This window comes from Malaclemys terrapin, chromosome 1 (assembly GCF_027887155.1).
Source record: "Malaclemys terrapin pileata isolate rMalTer1 chromosome 1, rMalTer1.hap1, whole genome shotgun sequence".
NCBI lineage: Eukaryota > Metazoa > Chordata > Testudines > Emydidae > Malaclemys > Malaclemys terrapin.
The window spans coordinates 15762050-15788931 of record NC_071505.1 but is presented as its reverse complement, the minus strand read 5'-3'; the positions used below and the strand labels follow the sequence as shown (position 1 = coordinate 15788931).

Genomic DNA, 26882 nt, shown 5'->3' with positions numbered 1-26882 from the left:
TTATGTGAGACAAATGGTTGTAACCAACCCACTGGGTCTAAAACTTTCCTCCAGGAGCTCGGATTGGAATCTAGCTTTAACATGGGCTCAGCATAGCACTGGCTGTGAAACCTGAGGTCCGGTCATTTTCGTGGGGCTCTGGGTTTTATTGCAAACACAGCACACTGCTCCAGAGGATACAGCCCTTCAGTTTTCCCTGCTGAGGGGAAGGGGGAAAAGCCACGTTCCCATGAAACCTGGGTGGTATTTTGGGAATAGAAAAATATTACATATTACCTTCTCCTAAAAGCGCATGGGAAAGAATGAATTCTCCTCCTCCCGTGCCCCCTCCCCTGCAACTCCTCCATTCCACCCCGGTTGAGTTCTGATGTCGCGCTTCATTTACCAGGACAGAGTTCTGTGTATTTTGCTTTCTCCACATTGCTGTGAGCAGGTCCATTTGGTCTCCAGGAGTAATGGGAACCCTTTGAAGCCAAGCCAGAGGAGAAGGCACGTTTCACTGTGTCATTACGAGCAGGTTCGTCTTGGGGGAGCTGAAATTTAGTGAACTCTCCTTTTTTTTTCCCCTCTTCTCTTTTCTTCCTAGGAACTCATTGAGGTTGACAGCGAGGTGGTGTTTGAATTGGCCGCGTACATCTTGCAGGTAGGGGCAGCAGCTGTCTCTTGTTCCTTCTGTATCTGCGATGCTTAAATCTGTTATTGGGGGTTCAGAAATCACAGACCCTCCTAGGGAGTTACACCAAGTTACAGGAACAGAGAAGATAGGGTGTATTTTGCCAAGCTAGGGGGAAAAAGCTGGAACCCTTTAGTGCTGGATGGTAACCCTGCTGTCCCAGCTGAGCGAGGGGCATTGATTTGCCGCGTTGCCCCAGGAGCAGGATGGGAACCAGCTGGAAGTGGATGTGGAAGTGAGCTACCCGGCACAGATTACTTCCCCATCTGCTTCAGCTCCAGTGTGCTGGCTGGCATGCTAGGGCTGGAGCCATGGCTCTACTCACTCCCACCCCTGCCTATCCACTCCTTGTGCACCTGTGTGAGGAGGGGAATAGCCGCCCAGCAGCATATGCTGTCCTCCTCCTTGGAGATTCCAGCTATGCGTGCTGCCCACGCAGGAATGTAAGGGGGTTCTTTGCGCCCCATCATTCCCCTGTGCTGAAATGTATGGTGAACCTAATTTGCATCCATATCTAGTGATACTTTGCACGTCTATAGCACCGTTCATCTGAGGAACTCAAAGGGCTTTACACACATTCATCATGAATTAACCCTCATCACATCAGCAGGTATGAACCCAGAATACAAGCCAGATCTCCTGACACCCCAGACAGAACTATGCTCAACCGTTAGACCATGATTCTTTCCTTTCATATGAGACATAAGTTTCCTGATTCGCTGACCACCCAGTGTCAGATCCAGCCCAGTATCTAAAGGAAACCTAAGGTGAAAATATTAAATACAGTTTTGAAAAGCAAGGCAAGGTTCTGCTCTGTCACCAATTCTACGCTGGTGTAACTGCACTAACTTAGTGGAGTTGCTCCTGATGGACACTGGTGTGGGAGGAGAATCAGGCCCACACAGTTGTGCCTGATTTTCAGATATGTTGAGAATCCACAACTCCACTTGAAGTCAGTGGGAGCTGCAAGCATCAGCGCCCGTGAAAATCAAGCCTTAAATTTCCACCTTAGGATTCGGCTTCAGAAAAGATTTGTCAGGTCTTATTTTATCCAAATTAAAAGACTGGCCCAAATCAAAACCCTGGAAAATTGGGATCTGGAACCAGATCTGAACTTTGTAGCTCAAGTCAATCTCCAGTTCAAAATCGATCATCTATTCCTGGGCATTTCAACAAGCTAGAAAGGGGATGGGAAGTTATATGGCATGGCGGGATTCCCTTGTCCACACAATAAGAGAAGCAGTTGAGAGGCAGCTTTATACTGCCCAGCAGGAAACACAAAATTCTCCAAGGCTTCCAGTTCAATTGGGGATGAAGATTTAATATGTCTACAGGTATGTCTTCACTGCAATTAGCTCGAGTTAGCTATGCTCAAATTACTCCTCTCAAGTTAGCAGCGTTCTAATGAAAGCAGCCAAGCTGCGAAAGAACACTCAAGTTGCTGCGTCCACACTGGTGGTATACTTGCTCATGTGTGGCACACCCCATGGTTCTTAGCACTCTATTTTAACTCAGGTTAACTCTGCAATTAAGACAAGCCCTAATCCTGCAGCAGGTGAGCAACGAAGTTGTCTCAAACAGGACTGGGTCCCTATCTGCCCTGTACCATTTACACCCATGCAGAATGTTACCAAATCAGAATCCTTCATTCGCCCACACAGATGTAAATGGCCAGCATTTTGCACTCACTCTGCCCAGATTCAGATGACTGACAGGGTGCAAGACGCTGGACTGTAACCTAAAACCTAGAGATCAGGGTAAATTGAAGTGGATCAAATCCAGACCTGTTGAGTGCAACTCCACTGGCTTCAGTGAAGTTACACCTGCTTACCCCAAGATTGAAGTTGGGCCCATGATTTTACCGAGACCACCTCTTTATTCACGAAGAAGGAGGGGACGATGCACCAATTATCAAGATGACAGGTTTCAGCGTGGTAGCCGTGTTAATCTGCATCAGCAAAAACAATGAGGAGTCCTTGTGGCACCTTAGAGACTAACAAATTTATTTGTGCATAAGCTTTCATGGGCTAAAACCCACTTCATCAGATGCATAGTCTCTAAGGTGCCACAAGGACTCCCGTTGTTTTTGCAATTATCAAAAGTGTTTAGTAATGTTTGCAGTTCAGTACAAGTGACCTGACGGGAATGATTCATAAAAGCAGAGGGTGGGGGGTTTGAGGGCACGTCATTCTTTATGGGCAGTAATTGTCATGGGAGAAGATCAGAGATAATGGCCAGATAATGGTTTCTTCTTTTTCTCCTCTTCTTAGTGCAGTTTTTAGTCTCTTTCCAGTCAGCCATGAGACTCTGATCCTAAAAGGTCCATGTGGAACAGCCAAGCCATCTCATCAGCATATGTTAATCAATAGTAACCATTGCACTTCTGTAGCACTTTTCATGTTAGGGAAGCAATTAGTGCTGGGGAGTTTCATTCTTCATTAAGATCAATTTTAGAGTAATACAGCAAAAATTAGAGAGAGGGAGAAACAATTAAAAGCACATTACAGCAATTGCGTATTGGCCTGCTGGGTGAATACACATCTCGGACAGCAGGCTCATTGTGAGAGTTAGTGCTAGGGATAGGAATCTATTGTTTGTCCCTGCATCCTAATGAAAAACTTGAGCAATTAGCAGCTATAGATGTAAGCCCCAGCCAGTATGCCACTGTAGCCCCCGGCTGCTGTGATCTGAAGTATTTACCATCACAAACAAACACAGGATATTACACACATTGCGGGAGTAGTTTGAAGTGTGACTTAATGAAATTAAGCAACACAAACCATACTTTTATATGTGACCAAGTTACAATTATTACAACCTGTGTGTGTGATGCACTCCAGCAGAGAACAAGGGGGATCGTTCAGCTATCTGTTTTGATTCAGTGCCTGCACTGCAGAGTCAGCTCAGGTTAGCCAGACTGCAAAGTCAAACCCAAGTGACTGTGTCCTCACTGATTCTGCACTCACCCTTGTGTGTCGCCAGGACTTCTGGGGGCATCTCTCGTGCTTCTTTGTAATGCAGTAGCCTGAGCAACTCTATGATTCATTCTTAGTGAATTTTGAGAGAATTTGTGTGTCCTGCACACACAAGGGGACGTGTGAGAAGGCATTGGAGGACTGTCAGCGCTCAAGTGGTTCAGCTTGTGTCCTCACTGCAAAGTAAGTGGGATACCCAAAGGAAAGCAGCAGCTGAGCTCTAGCCTGCACGCCCAGCCAGGCTAACCCGGGTTTAAAGCACCGCTAAACTTGGGTGAGAGGATTTGTGCGTGGATGGGTGGGAATTACGGGCAACACCCAAGTAAGAGTCCAGGTTAGGTCTGCAGTGAAGACATGCCCATTATGGAGGCTCCACTACTGACCAGTTGCAAACTAAATGATTACAATGCTCTGTCTACATTATACATTTTACCATGTTAAAGCAAAGTGTGTAACTCTTGGTAAATGTTGACTTTCTAATGGCAACCACTGTGTATTTTGGGAATGTGACACAACCAATTTTGGGGATGCTTCAGATATCAAAATATGGCTACAAGACTCCAGCAGAGACCAAATTCTGGTACTGATGCCATCACTGGAGTGGAGCACCACACACTAGTGTAGGATTGGACTCTGATGTTGATAGATAGATCACAATGCTTTCATGGACGAAACATCTAAAATATATAGTCAGTGTTTCCCTAAGTACTTTCTTAGGTAGGAAGGACAGAAGTTTAAGAAAAACACTGTATCCAACAAAAAGCAGAATGGGAAATTTAGATATGCAGAATGTAATTACTCAAACTGGAAACTGATCCAAGCAGTGGGGCTAATATTTGCAAAAGGTGTCAGGGGGTTTTCAGTGACCACAAGTCACTTGTACTTTGGAGATCTTCTAGCAATGCACTGCCCCCTAACCATACAGGAGTACTGGTTTAATACGAAGAACACACTTAGTAATTCGCCAGCACTACTTCCTGCAGTACTTACCATAGGTATCCACTAGCAGCATAGAGAGTCGTCGGCCTGACTACTTGCTGTGCCTAACCCGATTTGATTTGTAAGATCTGTCCAGATTGCAGCCCAAAGTGGTACAGCAAGTCCGACTTAGTTTAAAGGCTTGATACTGACAATACCATTGGAATTTGTTAAGTAAGGAAACTATTGTTGACTGATATTTGTAAGTGAGAAATCTAGAAATGTATCTTTTCTGAATTAAATGTTGCTATTTTAGTGACAAATGTTGGGTTTTTTTCCATCTTTTTACAGGAGGCGAAAGGAGATTTTGCAAGGTAAGTTTGTTGGAAGTTCTCTCAATGCCATTATTTATTCTGACTGTGAAACTGATTACATCTGCTGGAGGACTGATGTGACAGTTTATAACTATATTGCAATGGGGAACTCTTCACACTGTTGTTAGCCTAGACATCATGTTTCCTGTAATAACTTAGGTCCAATATGCAGCCCCGGCCCAGGCCACATATTGAAAACAGTATTGTTTGTGACTACATTGTTTGTGAATTTCTTGATGTGTTTGTGAAGTTCAGGAAACAGCGTAGCCTGCCGAAGGAAATTGCTGAGGAAATGACTCCCCCACAATCACTGTTGTAATATCACATGTCCAGCAGGACTTGATGTTAAAATTCTCTCATTAACTGGCATTAGGTGGCCTCTGAATGGGGGGACCTCCAAGTTTGAGCCTGATTTTCAGAAGTGCTAAAAAATTCACCGGTGGCTGGGGTTAGATGGCTCAAGGGATTGTTAATAAATATACAGCATCTGAGTTAGGTCAGGTCCAGGTCAGTAGTGACCAAAAGTCATTATCATCTGATGGCTGTTCAGTGCCCTGTGTAAAATCCATGGATGCTCTCACTCTGATACTTAGCAGACCCAGGTCCATGTTACAAAAACAAACCCCACCATAGATTACACTGTACTGCTCTCAAACTGAACTGCAGCTGGAGAACCACCATCAATCATCCTTGCAGCTGATCTCAGAAGGAAAGCCAGCAAATGGATGGGCAGGGATGCAGCCCCAAGAGAAGGTCCCTCCAGTCAAGGCGGAGGTGCATTGGTAGAATGCTCACAGGGCTACTGGGGGTGAATAGAAGATTGTGACTAAACAGAGGACCAGATAAAACAAGACTTGATTCTCCAGCTCTGGCAGGCTAGGACTTTTAAGCAGCACTAACATAAACTTAATTTTTTTTTAAACTGGAAAGATGGAACGTGCATTGCAAACATTGTAACCTCGCCCTGCAACAACCAGGAATGTGAGATGACGCTCAGCAAAAAGAAACTCTGGTTCTGCCCTATCATTTTTCAGAGTCCCAGTCGGCTTGTGAAATCCTGACATGTCTGTGACAAGGAGACACAAGCCTGATCTTGCTTTATTTCTCAAGTCCAACTATTTCAGAACAGCGTGGTTATCAGCAGTGCCATTTAGTTAGGTAGCTAGGAGAGACATTCAGCTATTTTATCATGCAGGCTGATTTAAAACACATTGTCAAGTGAGGGACGCTTTCCCAGTTCAATCAAACCCCATGATAACCACGTCCTCCAGCACACGCAGGGTTATGAACAGCAGAGTATCCTGTACATAAAAAACATGCACCGGCTGGACTTGAATAAGGTTAAAGACAGAAAGATTGGGTGAAGTGGTTCAGGGGATTGGCTGTAGAACCTTTCACTTTTAGGTGTCCGAGTCCAGTTGCAGAGCTGGAAGTAGCCGTGGAAAGTTTTCACCAACTGAAGGCTGTTCATTGCTCTGTGTCAAATGAGTTGGTCAGGTTTCAACATCACACAAAACCCTATCATAGGTGGGGCTAATTGGCCCTCCATGTCAGGGTGAAGGTAGTACATCTCTACCTCGATATAACGTGACCCGATATAACACGAATTCAGATATAACGCAGTTTCACCTATAACACGGTAAGATTTTTTGGCTCCTGAGGACAGCGTTGTATCGAGGTAGAGGTGTACCTAGATTTTATAAGGTGCTTTTCATCTGTAGATCTCAAAGCACTTTAAAAAGGGTCTCAGGATCCCCATTTTTCAGATGGGGAAACTGAGGCATAGAGTGTGGCAATGATTTGCCCAAGGTCACCCAGTAAGCCACAGCTAGGAGTAGAACCCAGGTCTCCTGAGTCCACTTCTAGTGCACAATCCAGTAAGGCACACTGCTGCGAAGTATGCTCCCTGCATAGCCATCTAATTTTGATAAGTGAATGAAAGTCTTCATTGCGTGGTGGTCTCTGTGAGTTTGATTGTCTCAGTGTAGTATCTGCTTTCCAAACCCCACCATTATAACTGGCACCCTGTTGGCGGTCTCATGATACAGAGGGCAAGATATGAATGGGCTTTGGAGACTGACCTGCATGCCTGTAGGCTGGGTTTGAGGCATGTTGTAGGAGCAGGGTAGGAGAAGCTTGCACTGCTTTATGCCCTTTCTCCAGGGACATCCATCCCGCACCTTTCATGAGCACTTCACATTCACTAGAGAGGGTTTACTTATTGGGTGAAATCCTGACGCTACTGAAGTCAATGAGAGTTTTGCCTTTGAGCCAGGATTTCACCCACTGAGAATTGTGCTTACGGGTTTCACCAACACAGCAATGTATGAACTTGAAGTCTTAGGGATAAATGCATCCAGATGCAAGCAGGAGTAACTTTTGTTTGTAGATAATAGGAGTTGTACCTACGTATGCCAGGGCTGAAGGTGGCTCCTGTTGTTACCTATCTGCGTTTGAGGTTAATCATTGTTGAAATGTTGTTACTAATAGAATTTGCTATTGTCTGATATGGAGAAGCTTTGCAGTTACAGAGCGTCTTTGTTACTGAGATTTAAAGATTATATCTTGTAAATGACAGCATAAATTTCATGAAGGCTGCACTATTGAACTCTGCTTTCTGCAGAAACAAAGCTATCTAAGAGATGCATGTTTAGAAGGAAAATGGAAAATTTCAGCAAACTTATTGCCTGAAAGCAGTGAAGATTTACCGCTAAGGAGACTAATGGTGTCTCTTTGGCCCCAATCCAGCAAAGCACTTAAGCGGGTGCTTAACTTTAAGGAAGGGAGAATTCCCACGAAAGCACTTGTTGCAGAATTCCTGCCTGTGGGGACTATCGTGGTGTGATATCTAGCCCTATGATGCTTTGATCTTTACATCACAGCTTGGCATCAGCACAGTGTGATGTAGGCATGATGACATCAAAACTTCATCATCCTGAGAGGTGACATCACATGGTGATAAGGTTTTGTGCATTCTTAAAGTTATTTGGGAATGTGCAAACCCTCATGGAAATCAGAGGTGACCTCACAAAATCCAGGTGGCAACTTTCTGCCATTCTTACCTGATCAATTGTCACCTCTCCCAGGATGGCTGCTCCTGCTGCAGGTCTTGGGGAAGATGAGTTGTCCAGTGCTGGGGGATTGAAGTGAGGTGAACGGGCCCTCCCTAGACACAGAGGAAGAGGGGGCTCCAACCCTCGTGAGCGGAGCCCTACCCCTAGCTCCGCCCCCTGGACACCAACGGCGGGGCCGGAAGTATAAAGGCGGGACCGAGAAGCTCAGTCGTGGCCTAGCCACTGGAGGGGACAGATGTTTCCTCTGAGCTCTCGTGCTGGGAGGTGGCAGCAGGCCCGCAGAGTGCAGACGATTGGTCCAGACCGCCTGGACCCTAGACTGACCTGACCCCAGGGGTGGCAGATGACTGGCCTGGACAACCTGGACCTCTGGATGACCCGGCTGCGCAGGAGACAGACGACTGTCCCAGACCACCGGCTGGCCCAACCCCAGCAGAGCTACTGCTGGCAACTGAGGCCCCCGCTGATCATCTTACCTCACCGGATCAGCAGGTATCCTTGGAGGGGGAGTGTGGAAGTGGCCCAGGGGCAGTAGACCCCTGTTTGGCTGCAACGCTGGCAGAGAGTGAGTCAGCGTGTTGCGGCTTGGATCCCCACTGACGCAGTGGCAGACCCCTCCGCCACCCTTAGGGCCCTGAGCCGGGACGCAGTGGAATGGGAAGGCCTGCATCCCCCCCTGCCACCCAAGCGGTGGGTGACAGTCTCCCACTCCCTCAGGCTAGCTGAATGAAAGCCTGAGTTAACTGACTTTGGTTGCAGGCCCAGGCTGAGTGTCTTTGTTTCCTGCCCAGCTCTGAACCAGAGCCTGGGCTCATTAATTGCTTGCAGCCCCACCTGAGTGCAGGTTGGAACTGAGTGACTTTGTTTACCGCCCAGCTCTGAACCAGAGCCTGGGCTACATGCCTATTTGCTGCTCCGCCTGAGTGCAGGCCTGAGCTAAGGGACAGTGCTTGCTGCCCTGCTCTGAACCAGAACCTAGGCCAGGGGTTGGCAACGTTCGGCACGCGGCTCGCCAGGGTAAGCACCCTGGCGGGCCGGGCCAGTTTATTTACCTGCTGACGTGGCAAGTTCGGCCAATCGCGGCCCCCACTCGCCGCAGTTCGCCGTCCCGGGCCAATGGGGGCGGCGGGAAGCGGCGCGGGCCGAGGGATGTGCTGGCCGCGGCTTCCCGCCGCCCCCCATTGGCCCGGGACGGCGAACCACGGCCAATGGGGGCCGTGATCGGCCGAACCAGCCGCGTCAGCAGGTAAATAAACTGGCCCGGCCCGCTAGGGTGCTTACCCTGGCGAGCCGCGTGCCGAACGTTGCCGACCCCTGGCCTAGGCTGATTGACAATTTGCAGCTCCACCTGAGTGCAGGCTTGAGCCATACTTTGACAGGCCTCGCTGATTCCCCCCACAGCAAGCAAAGGGGGGCCTCAGGGCAGAGTGAGGGTGGAGCACCCACCTGGAAAAAGGAAAGTCAGCACCTGTGCCCGGAGTGACATAAGTTATGCCGACATAAGTGGTAGTGTAGACACAGCCTTTGATTCGAGTGGAGGCAGCTGTGTGTGGCTGAGATGCATTCTGAATGAGTTACAGGAGATGTGCGACCATCATCATTCAAAGCAAAGCAGATGGCTACGTAAGCCTGGAACCGATTGAAACCTTGGGTGGAAATTGGTTCCAGGGGCAGAGACGCACTCTGGTTTGCCCTTGCTTTGACGGGCTGGCCAGACAGCCAATGTCTGCAGTGGGTAAGAGTGGCTTCACTGAAGGAAATGTTGGTACTGTAGTGAGTTTGCTGACAAACAGTCTTTGTGACCTAACTGTTAAAAATTTCAGGGGACAGGAAGCTCCGCCCCTCTGCCAACCTACACTTCTGTGTGGCTTGGGGGCAGGGCCCTGCTCAATGGCTATTCAGTAGCAGAATATCATACACCAAAAGCTGCCATTCAGCGGAGGTCTGTCTGCTAGCACCGTGTTTATACAAAAGACAGCAGCCACGCTGCAGCGCCACCCCTCAGCGCGCTCCCTCAGATTCTGACGTCCCCGACTCTCCTTCTGAACTTTTCCCCAACTATAAATGTAGAAAAGATTATCACCCAATGTAAAATTAAATATGTAAATGTAAATGGTCACAGATGGTGCCTATTTTTCCACATTAGAAACACATAAAGACGCTTGTGTGCCGTGCTATAAGCTCTCTAGTGTCGCCATAGCCAAAACACAGTGCATCGGCAACCCTGGGATGGAAACCCATGTTGCGGGAGAGAGAAAAAAATAAGCCTTATAAGGCCCAGTGTTTGCTATCATCAGTCTTATCCAATTCTTTAGATTCCAAGCAGAGTTCGACAGTAATTATCAAGAGCCGTGGAGTCAATAGCAGCATTATTGTGTCATTTTCCTGAATATCCCTTAGATGGAGTTTTTCCTGCTACTGCCGATTGGGTTTCAAGAATTTTCCAACAAGTTCACATGGCTTTAGAGGCAGAATTGCAGAGGATGTGCTACCGAGCTGGGTTTTAAAACAGAAGTTAAAGCCCTTTGTATGTTAAGGGAAATTGATTATTCACCTTTGCTTTGGAGGGGTAACCAAAGGATATGGTTGTTTGGACTGAAAAATTATACATTTAGGCTCAGATTTCTAAAGGAGCCTATGGGAATGAGGTGCCCAAATCCTATTGACTTTCAATAGGAGATGGACACTTAGCTCTTGATTCTGTACTTTTTGAAATTAGTGGCAAAATGTCTATTGACTTCAGGCCTTGAATTCTCTTAGACTCATAGCCCTGGTCTACACTGTGGGGGGGTCGACCTAAGATATGCCGACTTCAGCTACACGAATAGCGTAGCTAAAGTCGGCGTATCTTAGGTCGACTTACCTGGCCGTGAGGACAGTGGCGAGTCGACCGCTGCCACTCCCCCATTGACTCTGCTTTCGCCTCTCACGAGCTGGAGTTCCGGAGTCGACGGGGAGTGTAATCGGGGATCGATTTTATCGCGTCTACACTAGACGCAATAAATCGATCCCCGATAGATCGATCACTACCCGCTGATCTTGCGGGTAGTGAAGACCTGCCTATAGGCACCTATTCCAAGGCTGGAGCACCCATGGGGAAAAAAATTGTGGGTGCTGAGCACCCACCGGCAGCCCCCCTATCAGAACCTCCCCTTCCAGCACCTCCCACCCACCAGTAGGCCCCACTGATCAGTGCCTTCCCGTCCCTCCCAGCACCTACTGCCTGCCCTGGATCATCTGTTTTGCGGTGTCAGGAGGCACTGGGGGAGAGGGGAAGGAGCAAGGGCGCAGCGTGCTCGGGGGAGGCGGTGGAACTGGGCAGGGAAGGGGCAGAGCGGGGGTGGGAAGGAGCTGGGTGGGGCTTTGGGGAAGGGATGGAGTGGGGTCAGGGCCTGGGCAGAGCAAGAGGGAGCACCCTCCGGCAGATTAGAAACTCGGCGCCTGTGCTTAGACCCTTTGATAAACCCAGTCCTAAATCTCACAGACTCCCTCCCTCCGGGCGCCTCTGGGTAGGACACTGGGAAATGCTGGGGTAGTTCAGAAGACCGGAAGAAAGGTAATGCTGTGCCAATATTTTAAAAGGGTAAATGGTGTGACCTGGGTAATTATAAGCCTGGGTAATTATAGGCCTGTTAGCCTGACATTGATTCCAGGCAAAATACTGGTGCAGATGGTATGGGACTCAATAAAAAATGAAAGGAGGGTAATATAATTAATGCCAATCAACATGAGTTTATGAAAAATAGATCTTGTCAAACTAATCTGATATCTTTTTTTTTTTCATGAGATTACAGATTTGGTTGATAAAGGTAAAAGTGTTGATGTAATAGACTTCTGTAGGGAGTTTGACTTGTTATGCATGACATTTTGATTAAAAAACTAGAATGTTATGAAATTAACTTGACACATATTAAATGGATTAAAATGTGGCTAAGAGATGAGATAGGTCTCAAAATATAACTGTAAACGAGGAATCATCATCAGGCAGGTGTGTTTCCAGTGGGGTTCCACAGGAATCAGTTCTCGGCCCTACGCTATTTTAATGACCTGGAAGAAAACATGAAGTCATCACTGGTAATCTTTGCAGATGACACAAAACTTGGAGGAGTGGTAAATAATGAAGATAGGTCAGTGATACAAGAGCGATCTGGCTCGGTTGGTAAGCTGGGTGCAAGCAAACAATATGCATTTTAATACGGCTAAATGTAAATGTATTCATCTGGGAACAAAGAACACGGGCCATATTTACGGGATGGGAGACTCTATCCTGGGAAAAAGTGACTCTGAAAAAGGTATGAGGATCGTGGTGGATAAACTCCAAGACTGACATTGGGGCTAAAGGGCTAATGCAATCCTAGAACGTATAAACGGGGGAATCTCAACTAGGAGTAGAGAGGTTATTTTACTTCTATATTTGGCACTGATGCAAAATCTGCTGGAATAACGTATCCAGTTCTGGTGGCCACAATTCAAGAAGGATGTTGATAAACAGGAGAAGATTCAGAGAAGAGCCACGGGAGTGATTAAAGGATTAGAAAACGTGTCTTATAGGGATAGGCTCAAGAAACTCTATTTAATTTAACGAAGAGAAGATTAAGGGATGACTTGGTCACAGTCTATAAATACCAACATGGGGAACAAATATTTGCTACTGGGCTCTTCAATCTAGCAGAGAAAGGTGTAACACAATCCAATGGCTGGAAGTTGAAACTAGAGAAATTCAGGCTGGATTTAAGGGGTACACTTTTAACTGTCAGGGTAATTAACCACTGGAACAATTTACCAAGGGTCGTCATGGATTTTTCCATCATTGGACATTTAAAAATCAAATGTGGATGTTTTTCTAAAAGATCTGCTCTCAGAATTATTCTGGGGAAGTTCTATGGCCTGTGGTATCTATGAAAGTATTGAATACTTCATCTGAAACATACTGCACTGCTGCGGATCACTTTCCTTCGCAGAACTGAGCATATTGCTAGTGTTTGAACTTTCCCCCCAATTTCATCCTACCTGATTCGGGGCCTGAGCCAGTGCCTATTGAATTCAATGGGAAACTCATGTTGCCTTGGTTTAATGGAGGGTTAGGATTTTAGATCTTAAACAACAATGCCAAGAAAGCTAGCCACCCCTCACATAGAGTACTTGTCCCCCAGCTTGGTAAAAAAAAAAAAGGTAAAAAACCCAGTCTTTTTAAATAGCTCCAAAAACAGTCCATCTTTGTTAGCTCTTTTGAGTCAGGAATCATGATGCATGGGGAGAAAAGTACAAGAGTATCCCCTCGCAAAACACTGAATAGTGACAACATCCAGGGAAGCAAGGTAGAGGGCTAATTTGCTACTAAATGACATTTTAAAATAATATACATGTTTGTGCATATTGTAATCTCAAAAACAATTATATGCTTAATTTTCATCCTGTGTCATAAAACAGCATTTATGCAATTCGGGTTTAAGAATGACAGGAGCCAACATGCAGCCGGTCCTATTGCACCATAACAATAGTGATCATAAAACCTTGCTCCTGTAATGGCACCTTTTCTGCCCCGGTATCAGAGCACATTCCTCCCCTTTTATTCAATGGAGATAATTATTAGACTGATAAGAATAGGGAGATTTAGTCTGCTGTTTCTTTTGTAATTGATGGTTGATATTACATGTAGCAGAAAGTTTCTGAATTTGCTGAGAGCGGATGGCACAAGTAACCTAGCTTAAAATTAATTGCAGGACTAGCAGTATTTAATGTTTCATTTGCTGAGCAACTTAGGGTGACCAAACGTCCCGATTTTATTGGGACTGTCCCGATATTTACTTGAATTGTCCCGATATTTTGCCCTCCAGAGCACAGGCGGAGGGGCTCGCACCCCTCACCCTGCCCCAACTCCGCCCCCTTCCTCCCCCATTAGATCCCTCCCCAAATTCCCGCCCGTGTCCCGCCCCCAGGCCCGCTCCCTCACTGCTCCATTGGATCCTTCCCCAAATCCCCGCCCTGGCCCTGCCTCTTCCCCAAGCACGCCGCATTCCTCCTCCTCCCCCCTCCCTCCCAGGCTTGCACTAATCAGCTGTATGGCGGTGCAAGTGCTGGAGGGAGGGGGGAGAAGCAGGACGCGGCAGCCCGCTCAGGGGAGGCGGAGGCGAGCTGCTGGTGGGTGCTCAGCCCCCACCAATTTTTCCTATGCTCCGGTGGCTATTGGTTTTTTGGGTTTTTTTGCTTTTGTTTTTGTTTTTTCCTCTGCCGCCGGCTCTTGTTTTTTTTTGTTTTTGTTGCTCTGCCAGCACCCCCTCCCTCCCGCGTCCCGATATTTCACGTCTCTCGTCTGGTCACCCTAGAGCAACTTGTAAACGTTTAATTTTTGCAAAGCCACCCTGAGGTAGGTAGACACTGTTATTTTTAATGTACTGTACCAATGGCGAGGTTGAGGCTGAGGGTTTAATTGACTTGCCTAAGGAGGCAGTCAGTATCAGAACCAAGATTAGAGCTGGGGAGTTCCTGGCTCCAAGCCTGTGCTTAGACCAGTCAGCCATACCATATTCGCTTTCCCTCACACACACCCCTTAGCTGACCTGTAGATGGACTTTTTATAATCTATGTTCATATTGTTATTCAATCTTTTCCTTAATATAGTATAATTATAATTAATCATCATAACTAGGTGACCAAATTGCTCGGGGGACTTGCTAATTATATATTAGGCAGCCTTTCACCTGTAGATCACAAGTTCAAATCCACCCTCAGTCAGGTATTAGTTGTGATGGCTGTTTGGGATTCTCAGTTTATTTCTCTTAAGACGAGTGGCCTCACAATAAAAAGCAGTACTACGGCAGTCTCAGCAGAACCCTAAGGATCGAATGGGCCATGGAATCTGAACTACTGTCTCAGCCCAGGAGGTGATCCTTTGAGCTTCACTTGGCAGGGTGGTGTGAGGGAGCTGATGGTGATAGACCCATTCTGTGGAACAGGAACACTCTGCCACCCAAGGTAACTTTTACATTTAAACCACGCTATGTTGATACTGTCCGTGAAGGCCACCCCATCCAATCTGACTATGAATGACTTCTGCTTTTCCTCTGATCCTTAGAAGACTTTTTGCCATGGTGCAGTTATATCCCTTACCAAGGGAAGCACCAGAGTTCACAGGATTAGTTCATCCTTTCACAGGCTGGCATTACCAGTTCTGGGATTTCTCCAACAGCTCAAGGGCAGTTCATTACTATTAGACTTGTCACCTGTTTGACAACTTTCTGGTTTGGGTCTTGGAAAGGCCCATTTTGGAAATCACTTCCCTTTGTTTCCCAGATATCTTTTGGAAACTTCTCAGACTTCTCTTTATTGATGGCAGATGTGACAGGTTGAGTCACAGAAACCCCCTTGGGACTGCCACCTGATGTGCTGAGACTACCTCTAAGCCCCTTTTCCCTGGCAGCTTGGGACTTAAGTGCCCTGCCTAGTTGTGCCAGACACGCTACCCTGCTACAAACACAGACCCAGAACTGAACCACGTCCCCCAAAAGCAGCAGGCTTAACTGAAAACAGCTTAAGAAGTGCTTCTGTGTCCAACACCCAGACACCCAGTTCCTAATGGGAGCCAAACCCTAAATAAATCAGTTTTACTCTGTATAAAGCTTATACAGGGTAAACTCATAAATTGTTCGCCCTCTATAACACTGATAGAGCGATATGAACAGTTGTTTGATCCCCCAGGTATTAATACTTGCTCTGGGTGAATTAATAAGTCAAAAGTGATTTTATTAAATATAAAAAGTAGGATTTAAGTGGTTCCAAATAATAACAGACAGAACAAAGTAAATTACCAAGCAAAATAAAATAAAACACGCAAGTCTAAGCCTAATACAGTAAGAAACTGAATGCGGGTAAATCATCCTCAGAGATGTTCCAATAAGCTTCTTTTACAGACTAGACTTCCTCCTAGTCTGGGTCCAGCAATCACTCACACCCCTGTAGTTACTGTCCTTTGTTCCAGTTTCTTTCAGGCATCTCTTTGGGGTGGAGAGGCTATCTCTTGAGCCAGCTGAAGACAAAATGGAGGGGTTTCCAGGAGCTTATATAGTCTCTCTCGTGGGTGGAAACCCCTCTCTCCCCCGTGTAGAATCACAGCTACAAGATGGAGTTTTGGAATCACATGGGCAAGTCACATGTCCATGCATGACTCAGTTCTCTACAGGCAGACGCTATTGCCCTCATGTTAGCCTGAACGTTCCCAGGAAAGCTCAGATGTGGATTGGCGTCTGTCAAGGTCCATTGTTAGCCAAGTACTCCCAATTACTTGAATAACCCCTTGACACTATGATGACCAAATCTGCCTTAGGTGCTTCCTACAGCAAACACTTTAAATACAAGCATAGAGCCAACACTCATAACTTCAGATATAAAAATGGTACATGCATACGAATAGGATGAATATATTCAGTAGAACATAACCTTTGCAAAGATATGTTACATGGCATATCTAGCATAAAACATATTCCAGTTACACCTCTTCCCCGATATAACACGACCCAATGTAACACGAATTTGGATATAACGCGGTAAAGCAGCGCTCCGGGGGGCGGGGCTGCGTGCTCCAGCAGATCAAAGCAAGTTTGATATAACGCGGTTTCACCTATAACATAGTAAGATTTTTTGGCTCCCGAGGACAGCATTATATCAGGGTAGAGGCGTATGTCATATTTACACTCATAAGCATATATCTATAAAGCATTATGGGGTGCAATGTCACAGCAGGATTCAGACAAATTTCTTGTATGGAACCTACCTGAGCAGAGGTACAATGTGGGTGCTGGCTGCTTCTTGGAGAATTGACTTTTTCAAGTCTTTCACAATGTTAACAAAGTTGGCAAGGGTTGAGTGCGCAGTTGCTGTAGAGGAGACTGACCTGTCTGAGCAAATACAATGAATTATGTAAGTGGCAAGGTGGTGTTATCTGGGTTGTCTCTTCTGTCAGCCACAGAGCATAGAGGTCAGATCAGCAGATAATGCTGAATAGAGCAATAGCTCAAACTTGTGCAGATATGTGTTTCCTGCAGAAGTAAAAAACCAGAATGATTTTTGAACATTTGCTCTTAAGAAGGATTGACAACTGAATGATGGGGTACAAGACAATGGTAGCCCGTAAAAGGTCAGCATTTGCCAAAAGTCATCTGACATTGGTATATGAGATACTACAGTTTTTCTTTACACTTAGAAGAGGAAACAGTTTAGTATATATATAGGCAAATATTAATATTTTAGCCACTGTACATTTGCATTCTCGCATTTACTAGTTTGCACTGGTTTTGTGCCCTCGCAATTTCTTGTGGGTACTTTCCAGCATATCTTTGTCCAGACGAGAAACTAGAACCCATTTTGCAAGAAACTCTGTGCTATTCATAGGGATTTCTCAAGTAGAGTTTGTGGTCCTGTTTTAACTCAAGTTAATTGATTGCTAGTTAACTAACTCGATTGTAAATGCTAGTCTAGACACTCCACAAATGTTTGTTCCAGGACACACACATTTGTGGTTCACCCTCTGGCTCAGCCTGGCAATTAACATGAGTTAAAACATGACCACAAATTCTAGTCTAGACATACCCATCTAGGTTCTTAAGCAGTGTCTATCACTGTGGTATGTGAGTGGAGAAATGCTGTGGGAAAATGCTTGCTAACCAGATCTAAAGCAGTGTCAGTTGCATCACAATCTCGTCTTTCACTGGAGATAGTTCATTATCAAATCACTTCACCTGTGATGGTCACCAGGCTCCAGAATGAAGTTTCTTGCCTGTTCTGAATGGCTTCTAAATATCACTATAGTTTTTCCTTACTAACTAATCACAAATTTCAGAGTGGTATCCCTGTTAGTCTGTATCAGCAAAAAGAACGAGGAGTACTTGTGGCACCTTAGAGACTAACAAATTTATTTGGGCATAAGCTTTCATGGGCTAAAACCCACTTCATCAGATGCATGGAGTGGAAAATACAGTAGGAAGATATATATATACAGAGAACATGAAAAGATGGGGGTTGCCATACTAACTGTAATGATGCAAATCAGTTAAGGTGGGCTATTATCAGCAGGAGAAAAAAAACTTTTGTAATGATAATCAGGATGGCCCATTTCAAACAGTTGACAAGAAGGTGTGCGTAACAGTAGGGGGGAAATTAACATGGGGAAATAGTTTTTAGTTTGTGTAATGACCCATCCAGTCCTAGTCTTTATTCAAGCCTAATTTAATAGTGCCCAGTTTGCAAATTAATTCCAGTTCTGCAGTTTCTCGTTGGAGTCTGTTTTTGAAGTTTTTTTGTTGAAGAATTGCGACTTTTAGGTCTGTAATTGGGTGTCCAAGGAGGTTGAAGTGTTCTCTGACTGGTTTTTGAATGTTATAATTCTCGATGTCTGATTTGTGTCCATTTATTCTTTTGCATAGAGGCTGTCCGGTTTGGCCAATGTACATGGCAGAGGGGCATTGCTGGCACATGATGGCATATATCGCATTGGTAGATGTGCAGGTGAACAAGCCCCTTATGATGTGGCTGATGTGATTAGGTCCTATGATGGTGTCCCTTGAATAGATGTGTGGACAGAGTTGGCATCGGGCTTTGTTGCAAGGATAGGTTCCTGGGTTAGTGTTTTTGTTGTGTGGTGTGTGATTGCTGGTGAGTATTTGCTTCAGGTTGGGGGGCTGTCTGTAAGCGAGGACTGGCCTGTCTCACAAGGTCCATGAGAGTGAGGGACCGTCCTTCAGGATAGGTTGTAGATCCTTGATGATGCGCTGGAGAGGTTTTAGTTGGGGGCTGAAGGTGATGGCTAGTGGTGTTCTGTTACTTACTTTGTTGGGCCTGTCCTATAGTAGGTGACTTCTGGGTACTCTTCTGGCTCTGTCAATCTGTTTCTTCACTTCAGCAGGTGGGTATTGTAGTTTTAAGAATGCTTGATAGAGATCTTGTAGGTGTTTGTCTCTGTCTGAGGGATTGGAGCAAATGTGGTTGTATCTTAGAGCTTGGCTGTAGACAATGGATCGTGTGATGTGGTCTGGATGAAAGCTGGAGGCATGTAGGTAAGTATAGCGGTCAGTAGGTTTCCGGTATAGGGTGGTGTTTGTGACCAACGCTTATTAGCAGTGTAGTGTCCAGGAAGTGGATCTCTTGTGTGGACTGGTCCAGGCTGAGGTTGATGGTGGGATGGAAATTGTTGAAATCGTGGAGGAATTCCTCAAAGACTTCTTTTCCATGGGTCCAGATGATGAAGATGTCATCAATGTAGCGCAAGTAGAGTGGGGGTGTTAGGGGACAGGAGCTGAGGAAGCATTGTTCTAAGTCAACCATAAAAATGTGGGAATACTGTGGGGCCATGCGGGTACCCATAGCAGTGCCGCTGACTTGAAGGTATACATTGTCCCCAAATGTGAAATAGTTGTGGGTGATGAGAAAGTCACAAAGTTCAGCCACCAGGTTTGCCATGACATTATCGGGGATACTGTTCCTTACGGCTTGTAGTCCATCTTTGTGTGGAATGTTGGTGTAGACTGTAGAGGGCTTCTACATCCATAGTGGCCAGGATGGTGTTTTCTGGAAGATCACCAATGGATTGTAGTTTTCTCAGGAAGTCAGTGGTGTCTCGAAGATAGCTGGGAGTGCTGGTAGCGTAGGGCGTAGAGGAGAGGGTCTACATAGCCAGACAATCCTGCTGTCAGGATGCCAATGCCTGAGATGATGGGGCCTCCAGGATTTCCAGTTTTATGGATCTTGGGTAGCAGATAGAATACCCCTGGTCGGAGTCCTAGGGGTGTGTCTGTGCAGATTTGTTCCTGTGCTTTTTCAGGGAGTTTCTTGAGCAGATGGTGTAGTTTCTTTTGGTAACCCTCAGTGGGATCAGAGGGTAATGGCCTGTAGAATGTGGTGTTAGAGAGCTGCCTAGCAGCCTCTCGTTCATATTCCGACTTATTCAAGATGACGACTGCACCTCCTTTGTCAGCCTGTTCGATTATGATGTCAGAGCTGTTCCTGAGGCTGCGGATGGCGTTGTGTTCTGCATGGCTGAGGTTATGGGGCAAGTGATGCTGCTTTTCCACAGTTTCAGCCCATGCACGTCGGCGGAAGCACTTTATGTAGAAGTCCAGTCTGTTGTTTCGACCTTCAGGAGGAGTCCACGCAGAATCCTTCTTTTTGTAGTGTTGGTAGGAAGGTTTCTGTGGGTTACTATGCTGTTCAGAGGTGTGTTGGAAATATTCCTCGAGTCACCACAGAATGGTATCTTGTTCATGGGGGGTGGAGGGGCAGAAGGGGAGGCCCCGAGATAGAACAGATTCTTCTGCTGGGCTAAGGGTATAGCTGGATAGATTAGCAATATTGTTGGGTGAGTTAAGGGAACCACTGTTGTGGCATGTAGTAGTTTAGATAGTTTAGTGTCCTTTTTCCTTTGTAGAGAAGCAAAGTGTGTGTTGTAAATGGCTTGTCTAGTTTTTGTAAAGTCCAGCCACGAGGAAGTTTGTGTGGAAGGTTGTTTTTTTATGAGAGTCTCCAGTTTTGAGAGCTCATTCTTAATCTTTCCCTGTTTGCTGTATAGGATGTTAATCAGGTGGTTCTGCAGTTTCTTTGAGAGTATGTGGCACAATCTCTCAGCATAGTCTGTCTGGTATGTAGATTGTAATGGATTTTTTACCTTCAGTCCTTTTGGTATGATGTCCATCTGTTTGCATTTGGAAAGGAAGATGATGTCTCTCTGTATCTTTCTTTTAGCCAATTCTGATCCCATTTACACTGGTTTTACACCAGTGTAACTCTATAGACTTAAATAGACTCCAGATTTACACCAGCGTGAAGGAGAATAAGATCCCTAGTTATTACTCAAGGGGAGGTTTCTTGCTATCTCACCATCAATTACTGTCCTAGTGATTGTTCTTTCCCCCCCCCCCCCGCCTCTGTGTCATGGATGTGCGCCTAGCCCATCTTCATAGGGACTGAAAGTCATCCACAAAATGGCTATGATTTAGCCTATCTGAAATGCGCTTCAGTGAAATGTGGTTTCAGTCCATATCTCAATGGAGGAGCATCCACATAACAACTCAACAATGAGGCCGAAGGGAGTGAATGACATTGCCTGTGCTGCTGTTGCCTGCGCTGTACCTGTTTTGTAGGGGTGTAGAGAGTTTCGGTCTCCAAGGCTGTCGGCTGGACGCCTTTCAGCAGCATGCCAATTAACTTCAAAGAAAAGCCCAGGCTAGCAAGAAATTGCTATGTCCAAGTGTCTGTGTATCAGATGTTTCCATGAGTGTCAAGAACCCAAAACAGGAGGAGGAGCAACGTCAGATAATTATGCTGAAAATGATATTTGGGGGGAGAGGGTATAGCAAACTCGCATTTTATTCAGGAAGGAAAAATTGCTGTTAAGAGGGTAGTCGGTGAGCGTATTAACTGGCGTTTCACATCACGCAGACTGTCTTACAATGGTAACAGGGGCAATATATCTGAGAGGCTTTTACATATAAAAATAAAAATAACAAGTGTTCACGCTCTCGCTCTGTTTTTCCTTCCCAACCTGTAGGAGAAGCGGAAGCAGCCTGATTGGTTTATAGAATATTTGTAACGTTCTTATTTATTTGGGGGGAGGGATTGCTGTGATGCTATAAAAGTAAGTTCCACAGTTGAGCTCCAGTTCTTGCGATCACTTCATCGCCCATGCTCACCTGTCTCCCCCTATTGGTCTGCAGTTTCATTGTCCCAGTGGGACATAGCCACCAGAGGAGGTCGTGGAGGGGGGAGCCAATCTCTCAGGTGGCTGGGTCCAATCCCAGTGAGGGTTTTGAATAATAGGACATAGGCCTCAAATTGGCCCCTGCTCAGTGAGGAACCAGTGCAAAGAGTGGATCACCGTGGTGATGTGCTAACAAGCAACCTGTGTTGCTATGACAACAAAATGCTACATTTTGCACCAGACGGGAATTGTTTAAACAATGGTGCCTTGTGCAGCCATTTCTCCCCCCTGCTCCTCTCTCCATATGCATTTACCCACAGGGCTGCTCAGTGAAACTGTACCATTGTGGGGTATTTATATTTTAAGGCAATTATATGAGATGAATAAACGTAGCCAGCTGGGACAATTCTGCTCCGAGTGTGGTATTGGAGGAAAACATTACTACGCTGCCTTTAAAAGAAAGAAAGGGAAGAAAGGAGAGCCCAGTGCATGTCGTTAAGGAGGAACAGATGCAGACCCATAGCAGCCAGCCAGCTGGGTCGGGTCATATCAGATATTGTGGTGGTTTTCTTGTACTCTGATCCCCCTTTTCAACTCTCTCTCTTTCAGCAATGAAATTGTAAAGACTGACTTGAAGAAGCTTCCAGCCCTTCCAACGCAAGCCCTGAAGGAGCACCCTTCCCTTGCTTACTGGTAACCTGTCTATCCATGTAATTGTCTCATCCACTGTGAGGCAGCCCTGGCTAGCTACCAGCGAACAGATCTGAAATCCAGGACCGCTTGAGTTCTAGTCCTGGCTCTGCCATTGACTTACAATGTGATCTTGGGCAAGTCGCTTTAACCACTCTGTGCCTCAGTTTCCCCATCTGTCAGATAGATACAATACTACTCCCCAGCCTGAAGGAGAGGTTTGAGACCCAAATGCTGCTTGCCTTACTCACACAAGTCGGCCCCACTGAAGTCAGTACGCCTGATTCTCCACGTGTACCTTATGCAGCTGCTTGCACCTGTGCAACGTGTAGAGTGCTTCCAGTTTGGTACGGTAGCATCTTATACCCACCTTACACTCTTTTACCTTACACACAGGCGTAAATGGCTACCCAGGGTGTAAAGCAGTGGAGAGCGGGGCCCTGTGGGACTGCTGGTGTGGGGAAGGTGAGCAGGATTGAGCCCATAAGCAAGAAGGAATCGTTGGGCCTGATTCTGCAAATCCTGTCTGCATGGAATACCCAACGCCAAAGGGTCTGATTCTCGTCCTGTATAGGCACGGGCTGTCCATTTGTGGAAGGCTGCATTCAGACCCAGCGCCCGGACAGCGCTCAGAACATATTAAGCACTATGTAGGTGCTAAGTGCTGCATTACGTTTTCCTCCTCCTATGTTATTGCATTGAAAACAAAATCTGTTGGTGTGTCAGAGTAGACACAGCACCCCATTTACCGCTCGCCCCACCACCACCATAGCTTCTTTGTCTGCCTCTCTCAGCCTTTTCAGCACTGCAGATAGGAATTAGTTGGAGGAAAGGCCGTTTGAGCCTGGGGCGAGGGATTGATTTGCTTTTCTGTTTGTGAGTCTTTCATGTTTATCTTTAAAGAACGGGCTCCACAAACCTGGCAGTGGGAGGATAGTTCTCTTATCTGCTACTCCTTTAGTTTCTGCAGCCTGGTAATTTGATGATGGCAGGGAATATGGATTTCGTTTTCTGATTTGTGGTCCCCCCTGGAGATCCTATCCATTTCTCTTAGCAGGGCTACATCACCGGAACTAGCTGTAACTGGTGCACAGCTGAACAAGAGCTAATCTGCAAAGCTGCTAAACATTTTCTGAGCTCATCGGAAGAGGTTTGAAGAGTCCCAGACTGTAATTCAGAATCCTAGGCTGGGGCACAGGCAGATCACCAGTATTTCTGACTCTGACCCAGCACACTGAACCTTCTTGAAAACCTGAAAAATGTAGCCGAAGATGCCCACCACCCACTGCTTCTTTCATGGGCTGGCTGGGCTCATGTGCGAAGTATGGGGGAGGGAACAGCTGGGGAGCCTACTGTTTCCTTTGGCCAAGAGTTTGGTCTCCTCTCCAGGGTGAGACCTGACCTACCCTCCAATACACCCACACATTCCGCCTCTTGGTGGGGTATCTTTCCTTTTCCAGAGTAAACTGGACAGCTCATTCACCACTCAGAGTCCATTGCCCGTCCTCGCCAAGCCTAATCATCATTGTCCCTCAATCCACCAGCACAGAGCCCTGGGTCCCAGCTTTCCCCAGTCCATTGGATTTTGCTTTTTCCCATGTACACAGTATGTGTGCAGCCAGCCGCTGAGCTCTCACACACACCCCTAGATCTGGCCAAACTCCTGGCTCAGTGCAAGAGACTTTAACAACAAAGGCCTGGTAACCTATTTCCTCCTCTGCACATGCCCTTGGTCTGGAACTTGGATTGAGTCACGATGGTCAAGCCAGAGAATCTGTTTATAATACTATGATTTACAGCAATTAGCAAAAGACAAATCATTCCTCATAGTATGTAAGTTAATGGGAGTCCTCGCACAAGTAAGGTAAAGTCAAGGGGAATAAGGGATGCAGGAACAGGCTCCAGGTTAAAAAGTTCATTTTTTTCCATAGGGTAATAAACTAAGTGACTTTAGCCATTAGAATCCCTTGTGATCCTGGTTTCACTTCACTGACCACGTTCTTACACAACTTTATCCCACGTACAGTTCATTATGTTTTAACGACAGTTTTTCTTCCTCCAAATGTTCACCCACATACTGTAACCTCTGACGGGAATCAGGCATACAGTCACTTCTCTGAAATATTGGTCAAACAGCAGATGATCTAAACAGAAAGAATTTTTAACTCCAGTTTACATTTCGACATTTTTGCTGTGCCCTGGCTTTTGGTGTCTCACTGAGATTTTACGGTGAGAGCAGATTTCACACTTCCCTTTGCCATTTGCAATCAGTTTCACGCTCGCGTTCTCCTGCATTAGCACAGAGCTATGCTATGTGTATTACCAGCACTACAAAGGAATGTTTAAAATACTCTTTCAATTGCTTTTGTTGACTTACTTTTAATATCCTAAAAACGAACTAAAATTATTATAAAGTTGTAACCGCATTGGTAAGACTCACAAGAGATATGTTGGTTGTATGCGTATATTCACCATTTTTATATGACCACTTCTAGCTTCACCCGTATATAATAATGTAGCTACATGTGAACTCAGTATGACTAGAAACTAAAAGTTTGGCACCTTTACATAGCGGCCACTGCTTTAGTAATTGTGTGCATGTACATTCTTCCTATGGGCCAAACCCTGAGAAGTGCCGATCACCTTGGGTACGTTTGCACTGTCTTTGGGAGGTCTGATTCCCAGCGCAGGTAGACGGACTTGCACTAAGTCAGCTTGAGCTAGCGCACTGAAAATAGCAGTGTAGATGTTGTGGCATTGGCTGAGGCTGGGGCTAACCCCCCGAGCTCAGACCCAGGGAGGCAGGTGGTCTTGGGTGGGTAGCCCGAGCCATCACCTGTGCCCCAGCATCCATATTGCGATTTTTAGCATGCTAGCTCAAGTTGAGCTAGCGCCAGTTTGTCTGCCCTCCCAGCTGTAGTGCTAGCAAACCCCCTACAGCTCTCATTGAATTTAAGTTGGAATAGGCATAGAGACACAAGTGTGACAAGTGCTGGACATTTAAGTGTAGGCAGGGCTGAATTAAGTCAGTCTGGGATCTTAGGCACAACCTACACAGACTTCCGTGGCACTGTCCCCATGCTGTTGCCCTGCCCCCACACCAGAGCCTCACCCCTCTTTGGGGTGGTAGCAGACTTCAGAGGTAAAGATGAATGGGGCAATTCACATCTCTTGGAGCTATTGTTTCAGGCTCTCTGCAGACTCAGGCAGGCATCAGTTATGGGTCACATTTGCAAGCTTTTCTTTGCCTCCATGAGGGCTAGAGAGATGATTTTTTAAAATGAAGTTGGAGATTCTGGTCTCACCGTGCAACCACAAAAGCTGGAGCCCTAAACATGGGTTGATAGTTCCTCCCCCTGAATCCAGCCCAGAATGCAGGTATTCAGCAGGATATAGAGTTGAAATCTATAAAGCACTGATGGCAATGGAAGAACTAGGGGCCAGATTTTCAGTAAGGCGCCAGAAAGACGTGATCAGCTCTTAAGAACAGCTCAGCATGTTGGGAGCTGAATACTTTTGAAAGTCTGGCTCTGATTTTGGGAGCTTAGCACTTGGAAATGTGGCCCCAAGCTCTTTTGGAATTCTGGCCCTATGCTTGCTTACAAGCTGCCTAATTTCTATTTCTATAAGCTGCGAGGGACGAGGGAATTCTTGATCTTCAAGAGTTCTTTCCTGCAGGATCATTCACATAAATGGATCTTCTGTAGCATTCACAGGGGATGTTTACTAGCTGACAAGCAGACTTCAGCTTCATGTTATTTCATCAATACCAAAGCATTAGTCACTTTGTTAAGTGGCCTCCGTCATTGTCATGTGCTATGTATGCGTTTATATGTCACTGACGTGGCGACAATCTGGAGTCAGTGCTGTAACCGTGATACCAGCAGGTGGTCCCAGCCAATGCCCCAGCACTGTCAGTAACAGTTAGCTAAAAGATGAGCAGCTGAAAGGATAGATGAGAATTTGTGTTAACTCTGCTAAGGCTTGTCCTGTTGAGTGAATTACTTTGTTTGTTTTCACTGGCACGTGTTGAGGTGACCCCCTTGTAGCAAAACTGGAGACAGAAATTAGCCTCTGTGTCTGATGATATCTTGCATGTGGCAGTGGCAATGAAAAAGAAGACGCAAAAAATATGTTACATGAACGGAGGTCTGTAAGGCAGTATGCTTTCATGGCGTCAGTGTAATCCAGGTTTTATTATCTGGTGCAAAAGAGAGAGAACTGAAAGAAGGAGGAATAATGCTCTTATATATCACATTTCATCTGTAGATCGCCAAGCGTTTTACAATGGGCTCATTTCACGGATGGGGAAACTGAGGCACAGGGAGATGACGTAGCTTGGCAGAGTTCACCCAGCAGGCTGAGTCAGAGCCAGGAACAGAATGCAGGTCTTCTGATTCCTACTCTAGTGCCTCAGCCAGGGACCATACTGCCTTTTGAGGAGGCTCTCAAAAGACAGGGCTTTGCTTTTCAGGAAAATGTGCCATTGATTAG

At 46.1% G+C, this 26882-nt stretch overlaps 1 protein-coding gene across 3 annotated transcripts in view; it reads left to right on the top strand.

The window, feature by feature from the left end:
• Positions 1-26882, top strand: part of FRMD4A (FERM domain containing 4A) — a 300489-nt gene that overhangs the window by 195818 nt on the left and 77789 nt on the right. For all 3 annotated transcript variants that reach the window (XM_054016783.1, XM_054016776.1, XM_054016793.1), the window contains exons 6-8: positions 587-643; positions 4918-4940; positions 22308-22391. In XM_054016783.1, the coding sequence (XP_053872758.1) occupies positions 587-643; positions 4918-4940; positions 22308-22391 (164 nt within the window). The remainder of the gene's footprint in view (positions 1-586; positions 644-4917; positions 4941-22307; positions 22392-26882) is intronic.